We start from the raw sequence: 13467 nt of genomic DNA on the forward strand, positions 1-13467 counted from the left end.
TACTTTTTAATTTAAGGCCAGCAGGAAGTCACCCTCACCACTCCATCCCAAGATCATGTCACTTCTCCCAACGGAATCCCATCCACTTCCCGGAGTCAGAGTCCGGTTCCTTGATGGCTTCTTCTCTTCCTGTGACTTTCCCCATCTAATTACTGCTTCAAATACAAGGTTCTCTGCTTTAGGACAACAACATACAAACCTCCTGCTATTCTCTTTCTTTTTCCAGTTTTCGGATGTTCCCACTGAGTCTTCTCCTCGGTATGACTGTCAAAAAAAAAAAAAAAAAACCCACAAAACAACAATAAGTAAAAGTTACACTTCCGAAAGTTAATCAACTGCATTAAATTTTCTCTCTCCCAAACAATCCTCTTCCTCACAAGTAGTAAAGTCAGATGTTCAGAAATATTCAGAACAGGTTACCGCTTGCATCAGATCCAATTCTCTGGGCTGGAAGAAACAGCAATATGTGAAAACCTCCTGAGAGCCTGCGTTTATCAGCCAGCTGTGCAACAGGAGGAAAAGGACCTCCACCCCGGCTGGGGGTCAACTTGAGGAATCACACTGAATCACTCAAAACATCTAGAGATATATTCTCCTCTGTATTTTAGTCTTATTCTAGGAGAGACTGAAAGATGTCAGCCTAACTTATAATGCTGGTATGTAGAAATCCTCAGATAGAACCTTAATCTTCTTAAATGTTTATTCTTTCCACAGATACAACTTCAAAGTGTTTTTTAAGGACTGATTCCTAACTGTGTCCAAGAGGTCACTAAGAAAGCAGTCCAGCAACCCCAAAGGTCACCTAGCCATGTGCCTTTGGGTCAAGTCACTCAACTTCAGAGCTGCAATTTCCTCATCTGCAAAGTGGAAATAATCCTAGTGTTGACCTTAGGAGAATATTATGAAGATACTGTATATGAAGGGTTGAACACAGTACCTGGCATATAAAAAGCCCTCAAAAATCCTGTTATTTTGAACAAATTAAATATACAAACTAGTCTGACTTCTGTGCCAAACATGCATTTTAGCTCCAAAGAGCACACAGTTATAATTAAAACCATGAGCCAATAACAGACTAGAGACACCTGTCAACAGGTGATAAAGAGTTGAGAAAAACATAAAATTACGTAATCATGGGAACAGCGGGATGTTCCAAGAGGCAAAGGTCGCGTGCTCACGCCAACAGAGAAAATAATCTTTAATCACTGATGACCAGATTCCCTCCCTCTCTGTTATTTTACAGAGAATAAACACAGAGAGCATGTAAATGCTCCGGTAAAAACGTTCCAAGTCAAAAGTAGGGTCTTCCCAGGAACCACTGGCTTTCGGTGTTTCTGCAGACTCTCAGTGGCCAGTGCTGGGATGCCGTGGACATTGGACTCCAAAGGCCCAAGAGCTGAGCTCCCGCATGGCCTGGACTCAGTGAGCCAGCCTCCCAGGCATCATGCCCATCGCAGAGAGCAGCTGCAAAGAGACAGCCTCCCTGGGATGGCGGCTGTACAAACAGAGGGTATCCAGCAAGGACCAAGTCCATCTACCACCATCAAATCCTGCCTGCACAGAGAGAAGCCCTGACTCCCCAGGACAATCATCCGCCTCTCCGCACTCCAGTACGTGCAGACCATCCTAGGCATCAGCGGGTGATAAGCAGCATCTCTGGGCTCTACCCACCAGATGCCAAAAGGGCTCTGGTGACAGAAGGGGTCTCCAGACACACCAACCGGCTCCCGCAGGCACAGGGTCCCCAGGGAAGAACCCGGGCCTCGCAGAAGAAAGCACAACGTGGTAACGAGGGTTTCAGAGCCTGAGGCCCACGTTTCCTGGTTCTCTCACTCACCGGCCATGTGTCCTTGGAGAAGAAGCTGTTCAAACTCCCTGTGCCTCAGTTTCTCCATCCATGAAAAGGGGGTAGCAACAACAGCCCTACTTCTTGGCGTAACAGAGGACTGAATGAGTTAACATGTGTGCAGAGGTAAAAACTGCGCCCTTCACACAGAAGCATTATTTTAAGCCAATTTTTATATAAAAATTCATTAAAAGGTGTTCCTTTTTCATTGTAACCTACGATGACTTTTTAATGAACAGAAAATTACACCACATGTCCCCAAACTGTTATCTTATTCTCCCTTAAATATAAGCCCTCTTTTATTTTTCTTTTCTTTCAGTAAGCGTTTTGTCATTTAAAGAGATAATTAACAGTGATTTTAATTTAAGCCACAGGGATCAAAATTAAATTCACATCACATTACACGGATATCACTTTCAAGTAAGCTCTTCTAAGGGTCGGGTTTTTTTTGTAGGGTTTTTTTTTTTTTCCGGAAGCCTAGTCTCTTGAAGTTAACTAGGAGATCCAGAGCCAACTGTGGACAAGGAACCCATCTCCCAATGGGGCCGGCCAGTCATCCCTCTGCCGCCAAGAAGCCTGGCCTTCAGAAGAAAAGCAGGTGCGAATGGAGGTCCCAGCAAGGCCTAGGTGACTGCAGCCACAGCCCCCAGCACCAAGACCTTGTCCTTCTGTCCCCACCCCCTGGGTAAGGCTCTCTCTGGTGACAGGTCTGCCCCCAGCAGCAAGAAGGTCCCCTCCCTGGGAGACCAGTCTGGGGGCCTTGAGTCATGTGACGTGTGCTCCTTTGATGTCTGAGTGTGTTGTGGGACATGTAGGGAAGCCCCACACAATAAAAGAGGGGTGAAGTCATAGGAGCATTTCCACAGGACCCCAGAGCTCTCATTGGGAGCTACAGCCTCTGTCCTTGGCCGTGACCCTGCCACAGTGGGAGGAAGACCATTTGGAAAAAAAAATCTTCTGAGAGCCCATTAGCCAAGTTTCCCAAACCCCAAGGGACAAGTGACCTTCCAGAATTAGGACAGAAAAGAAGGACCAGATACTTGCAGGTCAGGAATGATCAAGGGGGATGCTGAGAATCCAGGGTCAGGATGGTTCAGAGGCATCCTTCAACCCCAAGCCAGTAGGCTGGTAGGGCTGAAGAGAGTGTCTGGAGAGAGGCACCCCTCAAGCTGGGAGCCCACCAAGCCTTGTCACCACAGACAGTGTAAACGATGGGCCCAGACATTGCTGGGGTCAGGATTTTTCAGAGACCACATACGCACGACTGAGTCCCCGGCCATGGGCTCCCTGGAAGCTCTCAGAAGGGCTAGCTGGGGCATGCAAGACAAGCCCCAGGCCCAGACAGTGGGCACCACCTACAAAGGAAGCAGAGGGGAAAGGCCATCGAACACAAAGGGAGGGCAGGGGCAGAGTGAGCACAGGAGAAGGTGCCTCCAGCCCTAACTCAGGGCTCCAGGTGAGCTTGAAATGAGGTCAGGAGCTCTGAAGGCAGCGGCCAGAACAAGGATGGGCCTCACCCAGAGCAGGAGCAGAGGAGCCCAGAATGCTGGATGCAAGCCATGTGCATCTGCGCGTCCCCAGGGCTGAGAATGCCGCCTGCCCAGGGAGCCCAGCAGGAAAACTTCGCTCGACGGACTCATTTACTCATTCCCCCATGGACTTGTTTTCTGGTCCTGGCTGCTAAGCACTGGGGATTCAGAGGGAAACAAGGAAAGGTCCCTGCCCTCCTGAAGGTGACAATCTTGGGAGAGACAGAGCGCAAACAGGGCAGAGGAGTGGGTAGATACCGGCAGACAAGGATGAGTACCACAGGGCGGTGAGGCTCTAAGAGGGGGGTGCAGGGCCGGTACCAGGGCACGCTCTCGTGGGCAGTAACATTTAAGCTCAGCTCTGAGAGCTGAAAGAGCCCTTAGGGCAAAGACTGAGGGACCAGCAAGTGCCCATTTAGGAATTACCCTCCTGGTAATCTGTCTCACCTGAAAGGCTTAAAAAGCAGATTCTCTATGTTGGATGCGTGCTGCGTGAGGGTCTCTGGGGAGACCCGAAATGGAGATTAGTATAGTCCCCAGGTGTCTCTAATATCTAATAACGCCTAGAAGGTGCCGTTAGAGCTGCAGAAAAAGCTAACAGCTATCCAGCATTGAGTATTTTTAGGCCTCTGCGAACTTTACATACAGTGCCTCAACTAAAGCTCTATTAACCGATTTTGCAGGTGGGAAAACCTTGACGGAGAATTTTTCCAGTGGTCCAAAGTCACACAGTAAGTGGTGAAAGAAAAGGTCTGCTGGTGTTTGCAAAACTTTCCCGAGAACTACAGTAAAGCTATATTAGCTATATTTTATATACAAGAACATACACGTGTACACACATAGCTATACCAAGGTATTTGTTTAAAATACGCACTCCTAGGTCCCCACTCCAGACCCCTGAGGAGGGAGCTGTATGTCGGTATTTTTTTGTGATTTTGGAGGGGGAAAGGGATAAACCTGGCCTGCCATCCCTGCACCGTGCAGCGCTGCATCCCAAGCAGCAGACCCGCGGGCCCGGGAGGCCGCCAGGTGACTCCTGCTGGACCCAGGCTCAGAGAGGGGGCCGGCCTGTCCTCAGGACCCCGGCAGCTCTTCAACAATTACTGCCGCCTTGGCCGTGCAGGCCAAGTCCGAGCAGGGGCCCACGGCCGTCCCCGCGTAGGTGGCATTCGGGGGTCAGGGCTCCAGGTGCATCCCACGCGAGGTGTGTCCCAGGCCCGGCGGCCCTCTTACTTGGCATAGTAAACCCAGCCGTCCTTGGTGGTTCTCTGCTCCCAGCCCGGGGGCAGCTCGTCCTCGCTGTCCGTGTCGTCCAGGCCAGCGTAGCGCAGGGCTGCCATGGCTGCAGAGGAGGCACCCGGTCACTCGCTTGCTCGGACGCCGGCTACCGCCTCTCCGCGCCCAGGAACTCACTCCCGCTTCAACAGAGCGCCGCGCGCCGCGGGTCCCAGACGCTCGCGCCTGCGCACTGCGCCGCCCGGAGCCGCTCAGCCGATTCGGCAGCTGGAATCCAGTCTCCGCAGTTTCGCAACTGCCGGAGTGAAAGGGGGCGGGACCTGAGTAGAACGGCAGGGAAAGCCCAGACGAGCGCGCACGGCCGCTCGGCTGGAGGTAAGAGCCGGTGAGCTCTCTATGGGTCTGGAGGAGAAGACGGGTTTCGTCCACCTCCAGGCTGCAAGCAAAGGGCGTGGACGTCCAGTCACGGCCCAGGAGTCCGCTCGTTGCTGGGCGACCCGTAACCACTTCCGCGTTTTCCTGGCCACTCCTGCAGGAGCTCCAGCAATGGGGCATTCTGGGAAGTGTAGTCCACACCTGACTGAAAAAGGAAAGTTGCGGACGCTGGCTTTCTATGTTACAGCCTCTCCTTGTTAGGGCATTACGGAGAGTGAATGTTCCTGCGCAGAAACCTTCTAGAGCGTTCCATGACCCAGGCTGTTTACAAACTTTACTGTGCATATAAACACAACGCAGCAAAACGTGGCAAACATTAAAAACCCAAATTCCCACATCTTCTGATGATCCAGTCCTGGAAAAGTGTCTCCCAGCCAAAGTGGTCTCTATCAGAAGGTTAAAGAAGAAAGACATTCAGGCATTTGGGGAATTGTGTAAGTAAGCCTGCCAGATTTGAGGATTTATAATCTTTTCGCTTAATTTAAACTAATTTTTTTTAAGTTAGGCTTATTCCATTGCAAGCAACAGAGGTTTACTGAAAAGTTTATGATCAGGGTGCAAATGAGCTAAGTTAGAATGTTATCAGGGCCTGCTGGAGCCCAAGGACAGACCTGTGTTTGTTTTTTCTCTCATAGGTTTCATGGTTTCCTGCCCCCATCTCTGCTCACTGGCTACCTTTTTCTCTCTCCTTACTGGTTTCCTCTATTCATAGTTTCTGATCCCTTGGACTTCAGCTTGAATGTGACTTTGACTTTGAATCTATCCGAGGGTGAACCCTGTTTAGCTTGTAAGACTCGTATGAGCTGGAGGAGTCTTAAGCTTGGGAATGAGCCGAGGTTTTTAACATGTCCTTATGGAAGCCCGAAGAATGATTTATTTTCGTAAAGCCAGCTGAACCACATTGATAATTAGGGAGGAGGTTAAAAAAAAAAAAAAAATTCAACATGTAGTTATAGAACTACACACCAGATGGCACTATCCTCCCACAATGTTAAGGCTAAAGCCCAATTCCCAAAGAGGATTTCTGCATTTGAACTTTTCTTTTTGATTGATCACTTCTGCAATAACTAAAGATTTATGAACATAATATTGATCAGTTTTTTTGCTGAAAGCAGTTTGGCGTCACTCATGCGTGGCCACGTTTCTTTCGTTCATTGTCATTACCAGGATGCTGGTGGTTTCCCTTCCTCTCAGACACACAAAAGCCCCAACAATTCTGCAAACCTGCTTTAATTTAAGCCACTGTTCCTTGGGAAATTAAGCCTCATGCTTTGGTGTCAGACTTAACATGTTAAGGAGACCTGGGAAGCATCCTGGCTGAAACTTCTGATAAACTTCTCATGGAAGGTAACCAAAATGAAGAGTATCAAACAGGTTTCTCTTGATCAATGTGGCCTTCCTTAGCAAGTGTCTTTGTATTTCCACTATTCATTCAAACACATGAGTGAAAAAAAATCTGTTGTATTTCTGAGAAAAGCCAAGAAAAATCAAACACCTCCTGCATCAAGAAATCAATCAAATAGGATAAAACCAGTAAACACACAATAAACTATGGCTTGAAGGTTCTGAAAGAAGTTCTAACTAAGACCTATAGGTGTGCAGAGACAGAGGAAAGTTTTGGTGATGGGTTTTCCTACCATTTACTTGGAAACCAAACTCAGCTAATGTCACTTACAAGCTGTGGCCAAGTCACTTAACATTACTTTGTTCCATTCTCATCAGCCCAGTTTTTACAAATAAGGAAAGTGGGGCACAAGGAATTTAAGCAGCTTGTGCAAGTTCCCTCAGTGACCAAGAAGTAGCAGGGTCTGGGATGGCACCCAAACAAGGGCACTAGCCCCAAACTCATCCTCTCAACCCACTGCCCCACGAGCTGCCTTTCCAGAACAGGGCTCCCCAGTGCTGGGCCTCTGATGGATGCCCAGGGGTTTTCATTCCTCCACAGGAAAGTGGAAAAAAAAAAAAAAAGATAACTTAAGTTTTTTTTTAAAGTGAATTCTTCATAAAGTTAAATATTTTCCACTTAAAGTCCTGAGTTTTAAAAAAAAATTTCTGAGATTACATCTATTCTTTTACTTATTTTCTGTTGATCTACTCTTTTCCTTTATCCCAACCTGTTATGTTTTGACATTTTTCAAACACCCAGAAAAGTTAAGAAAAGAGTACAATGACTAGGGAAATTTGGTTGCCTGAAACATTAGGAGAGAGTGATTTTGTTTTATTACGAAAATCCTCAGGACCAAGTAAGAATGCTCATTTTCACCTGGGCCACAGGTACGCCCTCTCCCCTGGTGAGCCCATCATATCCATTGCAATGACTTCCAGAAACCTGACTCTTACATTTGGAAACTTCATTCATTTCATTTATGTGTGAAGACCCAAAGCTTCCGTGTAGCTTTATTGTCTAACTGCTAACTTGCTAACATTCACAAAATTCTATTTCAGCCTAACTGCATTCTTGGCTCCTTTCTGTCCTGCAGGGAGAGGAACCACCCTCCATGGTGGGTAGTCACATTGTGGTGAGGAGTCCATCCTGTTTAAAGTCTTCCACCACCTGTTGAGAGGGTCTTATTTTGGTAGCCAAAGCTTCCAAGATGTCGCTCTGATCCACAGCTGTCGTGATCTTGCAAAGGAGTTCTTCTGAAGACTCAAGATCCTGAAGCCCAAGATTCACCGCCAGATCCTGCCAGACAGACGTAAACAGGTAAGTATATCCTGGCGGGGGGGGGGGGGTGGAGGGAGGGGCGGAGTGAGGGGAGTGGCAAAAACACTTTCTTGGCTCAATTGTAGCAAGCCAGGCAACTAAATTTCTCACAAATGGTGCTGGTTAGGAATCAATAAATGCTGCTTACATGTTTTTATATAACAGCAGTATGGATGACAATCTTTATTTGAAAATAAAAAACACACAAAGTGAAGTTTAAAGTATTATAGAGTTTCGTAGATGATGAAAAACAAGTTATTTCCCTACTGTGTTCTCCCAGTACTTACCGAGGAACTGAGAATGTGACAGGGAGCTCTAACTACTTTGCAGTCAGAAGCTGGGCATGTCAAAATGATATCTTAGGGTCAGGAGGCTCCATAGATTTTCAGGTGGAAGCTTAGCTGTTTGCCTGCCTGATGCAAGTTTGGAGATTCCTTCACTGCAGAAGTGACCTCCATCCTGATCTCGTAAGCTGAGGGGTCCAGGCACAATCTGTGGTCCTGGATTTCTGGTGTGGACACTTAGAGGGAGAAAGAAGGTTAGGAATGTGAATGAAAAATGTTGCCTGCCACATCAGTAAACAAAGGATGCTGCAGCCATCAATAGCCATCCCATTTCAGCCGCCTCTGACAGTGAGCCCTGAGGGAACTCAGGATGGAGACACACCAGCTGCCTGCTGCCAGAGGTGCTAGGAGGTGAGGACTTTGGGAGATGATTGTGTCATGAAGGCAGAGCTTTCCTAAAAGGTAAAAGATAGAATTCCCCAGAGAGTTCTCTAGCCCCTTCCAGCATGTGAGGATACAATTGAAGGGGGAAGCCTGCAATACAGAAGAGGGCTCTCACCAGAACCCAACATACCGGCACTCTGAGCTTGGAATTCCAGCCTCCGGAACTGTAATCAGGACATTTCTGCTATCTGTAAGCAGCTCAGTTCTTGGCATTTTCTTATAACAGCTTGAATGGACTAAGATATCCCTGAAGTACATCCTTAGCTACACTCGCTCCCAACATCAGACTTGTGCCTCTGAAGCATCTTGGCTTAAGGCCCTGGGAGGGAGTTCTTCCACTGGGGTCTCAGGAGTCCAGAGTTTTCGAAACAAACTATGAAATGGAGGCTAAAGCTTCCCTGTAGTAACTCTGCTTGATGAGAAGTGTGGACTCTGTCCGGTGGTCTGGGATCACAGGGGGAGAGTCTTTCTGATGACCCTCCCTGGCTGCTCAGCTCACCTCACTGCCAGGAGAAGAATCTGTAAACCCTCTCTTCCCCAGCAGTTGGGCTGTAAAATGCAAAGGGTCATCTGAGCAGTTTAATAAGAACTTTCCTAGACTGTCAGCATGGCAAGCATATAAATCTTATCCTCTGGGAGTTTTAAGTTGCTTGTTAGGACATAACTGAGCCTTCAAAGATCAGTGCAATTGAACCATCTGCACATGTTTTGCCGGAAGTCCACAGTAAGTTGAAAAACATCTGATATGGCTACAGAGTTTGGATTTGGAGTCTAAATGGATTGGAATAGAGGATTCTAAAGTGGCGCTGACACTGTGTGCCAAGTGGTGCACACACCTGTTTTACGGGAGGAGGACTCATGCGTCCTGCTGGGTTTTGTAAACCCCATAAAATGCAGGACCACTGGTTTAATTTTTTTAAAAAAAACTTTCTTTTTTTCCTCTTTTGTTATTCAATGTCCTCCTCTTGTTCTTTCCTGATTAAAAATTGGTCCTGGGTTGATAGTTAATATGAGTCTGGGAACTCTGTTGTGTCATGTGGATAAGAACATGTTTAACACCACATGTTTGGCAATTAGACCGCACTTTGGTGGTCCAGTTCTGTTCTCTGCTCATCTGAGAGTTTTGTATGATGCTGAGAGCTTTTGCTTTGTTTTAAAATAACTGTTTGTGCCTTGATCCATCTGACAAATGTATTATACCAGGCTATGTGCAGGGTCTCTGGGGTATACAAAAAATAAGTTATCTATAATTTCAATAGACCTGCAGTTCCTTTGAGGCAGCGGAAGTGAACACTTACTGAACAATTTCTTTGTGTCAGTCTCTTAAAAACATACGTTACCCTATGTATGCATCCCATCCTACGTTACCCGTTATCCTTACCTCTGAACATTCTGAGATTGCTATTCCATTCCCTCAGTTGACTTTAAAAAAATAAAATAAAACCAGGGAACAGAAACTCAGAGAATTTGAAGCCCGTATCCCTGGTCACGTGGAAAATCAGTGGTGAAATGTATTCAGTAAGTGCTGTGGACACCCTTGTCCTTGTTGATACGGTGGGGCACTTCCTCGTTCCTGTCTTAAAGAATTCTCTGAATGGCGAAGGAAGACCCTGAAGACTTCTTTTAACTTTAGGCATTGAAGAGAGGGGCTGTCCCTATCTCAGGGAGAGAAGCATCAGAAGAGGATGAGGGGGAGAATAGAGGACTGAAGAGGGACTTTCTGCCCCCTCCCGCCAGCCCACCCCACCGACTTTGAAATGAGAGGTCAACTCTGACTCGCATGGCAGAGTTGAAAGATCTGGGAAGGCTAGTCAGATTTCCTTATTTTTTCTGGGAAGAAAAATGAAGCTAAGAGAAAGGGACTGCCTATCAGTGCCACTCGGTTAATTTAACAGTCAGCGTAGCTCCTACGCGTCACATTCTCAGCCTGCCCTGGTGTATTGACATATGTCCAAAGCATCTTTCTGCCTGTGCTGCCTCTTTAGTCCTGGACTTTCAAGCCTACCGCACTATGACTGCATGATTACTTGCTGTGGAACAAGCACACATACTATGTTTGTGGGGATAAAATGACTACCTTCTGCCTGTGTTTTCACTTACTGAATTATACTGGGAGCACCCTAAAGGTGCACAGTCTGCATAGGGAGCCCTCAGAATAGAGATGCCCTTAAACCCAGTGCCAGGAAGTAAACCAGTGATAACTAAGCACCTTCCTTGTGCCACACACTGTACTTGACACATCCACCCGTCTCATTCCATTTAACCTTCCCACAATAATCCTTTGAGCTTGGTGCCAGTATATCCCGTTTTCAGGGTTATCTGAAACCTAGTATCTGAGAAGTTAAGAAATTGGTTTAACCTCACCTGGCTGTTAGTCATTAGTAGAGCTTCTATGTGAACTCACATTGACTAATTCCTACTCGTTTGCTCTCCATCAGGCAACTCTCTGGAGTTTGTCATAGCAGGTGAGCACACAGGATTCAGACTCTGAGAATCTGGCCACAGGGGAGCTGAGAATTCCCTCCAGGGGCCTGGCTCATATGCTGGCCCCCTTGGAGAATCCAGCAGATGCCTAGAGTACAGTGTGTGTGTGTGTGTGTGTGTGTGTGTGTGAGTGTGAGTGATGGATAGGGCTCATCTCCATGGTTGAGAAAATGTGCTCACAATGGGGCAGCACAAACAAAGAAGAGTAAGAATAGCTGGCATCCATTGCAAACTCAAGGATATCTGGTAAGGAGCCTATGGACATTGCCTTACTCAGTTTGGTCAATAACCTGGAGATATGGGTACTATTATTATTCCCATCTACAGACGAGAAAATATGCAATGCACCTTGCAGAAGTTAACTTGTGCTGGTTAACTCAGACAGGTTTTCTAGTTAACTAGGAAGTAAGGATCCTTGATTGGAACCTAGGTCTGTCTCACCTCAGAGCCTTAATTACTTTCTTGCACTGCATCTCATATCCAGAGTGATTGTTCTTTCTGCGCCCAACAATTCAACAGCTGCTAAACCACAGAAACCTTTTATTTCTGGGAAGTTCAGCCAAGTAAATCTGAGTGTCTAATGACACAGCTTTTTTATTTAGAGAGATGCCAACCTGAGATAACCTCCCTCTCTCTTTTGTTGGTGGTTATTCATTCATTTGAGGCTACTGTTAATTTTAACGAGTTATTTGACTTTTGACCCCCTATAAAGTTCATCTGATGAAAAAACATTTTTTTTCCTTAAGATAGAACATTACCAACAAATAGCAAAAGCTCTAGATCACCAAGCCAGACAGGCTTGAATACATACCCACAGAGTTCAGGAAATATCTCCTTGTGCCCTTAGCATTTGTAAAGAGACATTTAAAACTCCAACACAGTCTTTACTATCATTAGGTTATTGCTAACACACCAATTTTAACCTGACTGACAGCTTTGATTTTTCTGCTGGCAAAAGAGCAACTTAAGCTTTTCACATATTCTGCATTACTGGTACTACACAGATCTCACTCCATCTCTCTCTCTCTCTCTCACACACACACACACACGCACACACACACACACGCACACACACACACACACTCATACTTTCTCAGCAAAAGAGACTTTTAAGAGGCTAAAACAATTTTAAAAAAATCCACTAAATGCTCTAAAACATAGAAAGGCAACAGAAACCTTCCACAATGGACAGCGAGGGGCGGGGGTGCTACAAATACAGAGAATGTAAATTAGGTATAAAAGTGGAGTTGCCCTCTCTGAAGTTGGAGAGATGTTATTTGCCAAGAATGTCCTCTGAAGATGCCTATGAATAGGGTTAGTTTCTTCTCTGGTAATTTTTTGGATTCAGGAAAAGAATATATTGAATTTTTAAGTTTTACTTCCATAACTTTTTTGCTTAAATCTCTTGACTGAGCTTTTATTCTTTCATGATGAATGGATTGCTGGGCAAAAGTAACTTAGTGGAAAATATTTGAAAGAAGTGGGAGGAGGGATGTATAAGTATGATGCTGTTTTGCTTCTGGTCAGAATTTCCCTACAAGATTTGTACCTGAGTTCTTTTTGCTCCACTCTTCCTAGGCTGAGTCTCCACAGTCATAACCCACGCCCTACACTGGAACTTGGGGTGAAGGCTGGTCTTTGGGTATCAGATCCATGTTACTGGCAAATAAAAAAGTTCTTAAGATTGAGTTTCTGCTTCATGGGACTATTTTTCTCATTCTTTCTCTTTGCCCTGCCCCTTTTCTTTGAATTGGTAGACATACTCTGATAAAAAAAATGTCTGTTTTTCCTACAAAGTGGGCTGCAACTTAAATCAATGGAATGGTTACTGAAATATTAAGCTCTCAAGTGAGTTAGTAGGGCTGATTGTAAGATGTGTTTCACATACACCAAGGTATCAAAATTAAGTTGGTCCATTAAAATCCCCTTACATATACAAAACATTTTTCTCAGGTTAAAAGTAATAGATGCTCATTTTAGAAAGCATGCAAAATAACAAAAGGGAGGAGGAGGAGAAGGAGAAGAAGAAGAAGAAGAAGAAGGTAAAATTCATGCATAAAATCCTGTTGTCCAAAGGTAACAGCTACTAACAATTTAATACATTCTCTTTTAATCATGTGTTTTGGACAATGGCTGCATGTCTAAAAATCTAGACCAGAGCCCTATATGTTGTGAATTTAATAAATATTCATGGTATGTGGACAAAATGATTTGTGCACTTCATGTGATCAGAGTCTGTTTTGTTTCTGATTACTGTGAAAGTTCTATCAGTTGCAGCTATAAGCAACATTAATCTGTTGTAAATTACTCCTGCTTGATTTTGCTGGGTGTTTGACCTTGAAAGTCTGTTCTCTGACTTATCTACATAAGCCTGGTAGTGCCTGTTAATAGTGTTAATAGATTAATTAGATATTATAGCCACATGTTAATTTTAATTTTAGTCTATAGTATGCCACTGGAAGGGAGTAGTAGATGTGGTGTTAGAAAGAGCACTGGCCCCAGAGT

General features: G+C 45.5%; 1 protein-coding gene across 7 annotated transcripts in view; it reads right to left on the reverse strand.

Annotated features, from left to right (window-relative positions):
- WWOX (WW domain containing oxidoreductase) overlaps positions 1 to 5066 on the reverse strand; it is a 902472-nt gene extending 897406 nt beyond the window's left edge. For 3 of the 7 annotated variants that reach the window (XM_010967466.3, XM_045505245.2, XM_045505239.2), the window contains exons 1-2: positions 4609 to 5063; positions 200 to 264 (exon numbers count right to left, since the gene is read on the reverse strand). In XM_010967466.3, the coding sequence (XP_010965768.2) occupies positions 200 to 264; positions 4609 to 4715 (172 nt within the window). In that variant the 5' untranslated portion in view covers positions 4716 to 5063. Of the gene's footprint in view, positions 1 to 199; positions 265 to 4608 lie in introns of all 7 variants that reach the window. The other 4 variants (XM_045505235.2, XM_045505259.2, XM_074370373.1 and 1 more) reach the window with 3 other exon arrangements.
- Between the last annotated feature and the right edge of the window lie 8401 nt (positions 5067 to 13467).

The sequence above is a fragment of the Camelus bactrianus genome, chromosome 9 (genome assembly GCF_048773025.1).
Source record: "Camelus bactrianus isolate YW-2024 breed Bactrian camel chromosome 9, ASM4877302v1, whole genome shotgun sequence".
Classification (NCBI taxonomy): domain Eukaryota; kingdom Metazoa; phylum Chordata; class Mammalia; order Artiodactyla; family Camelidae; genus Camelus; species Camelus bactrianus.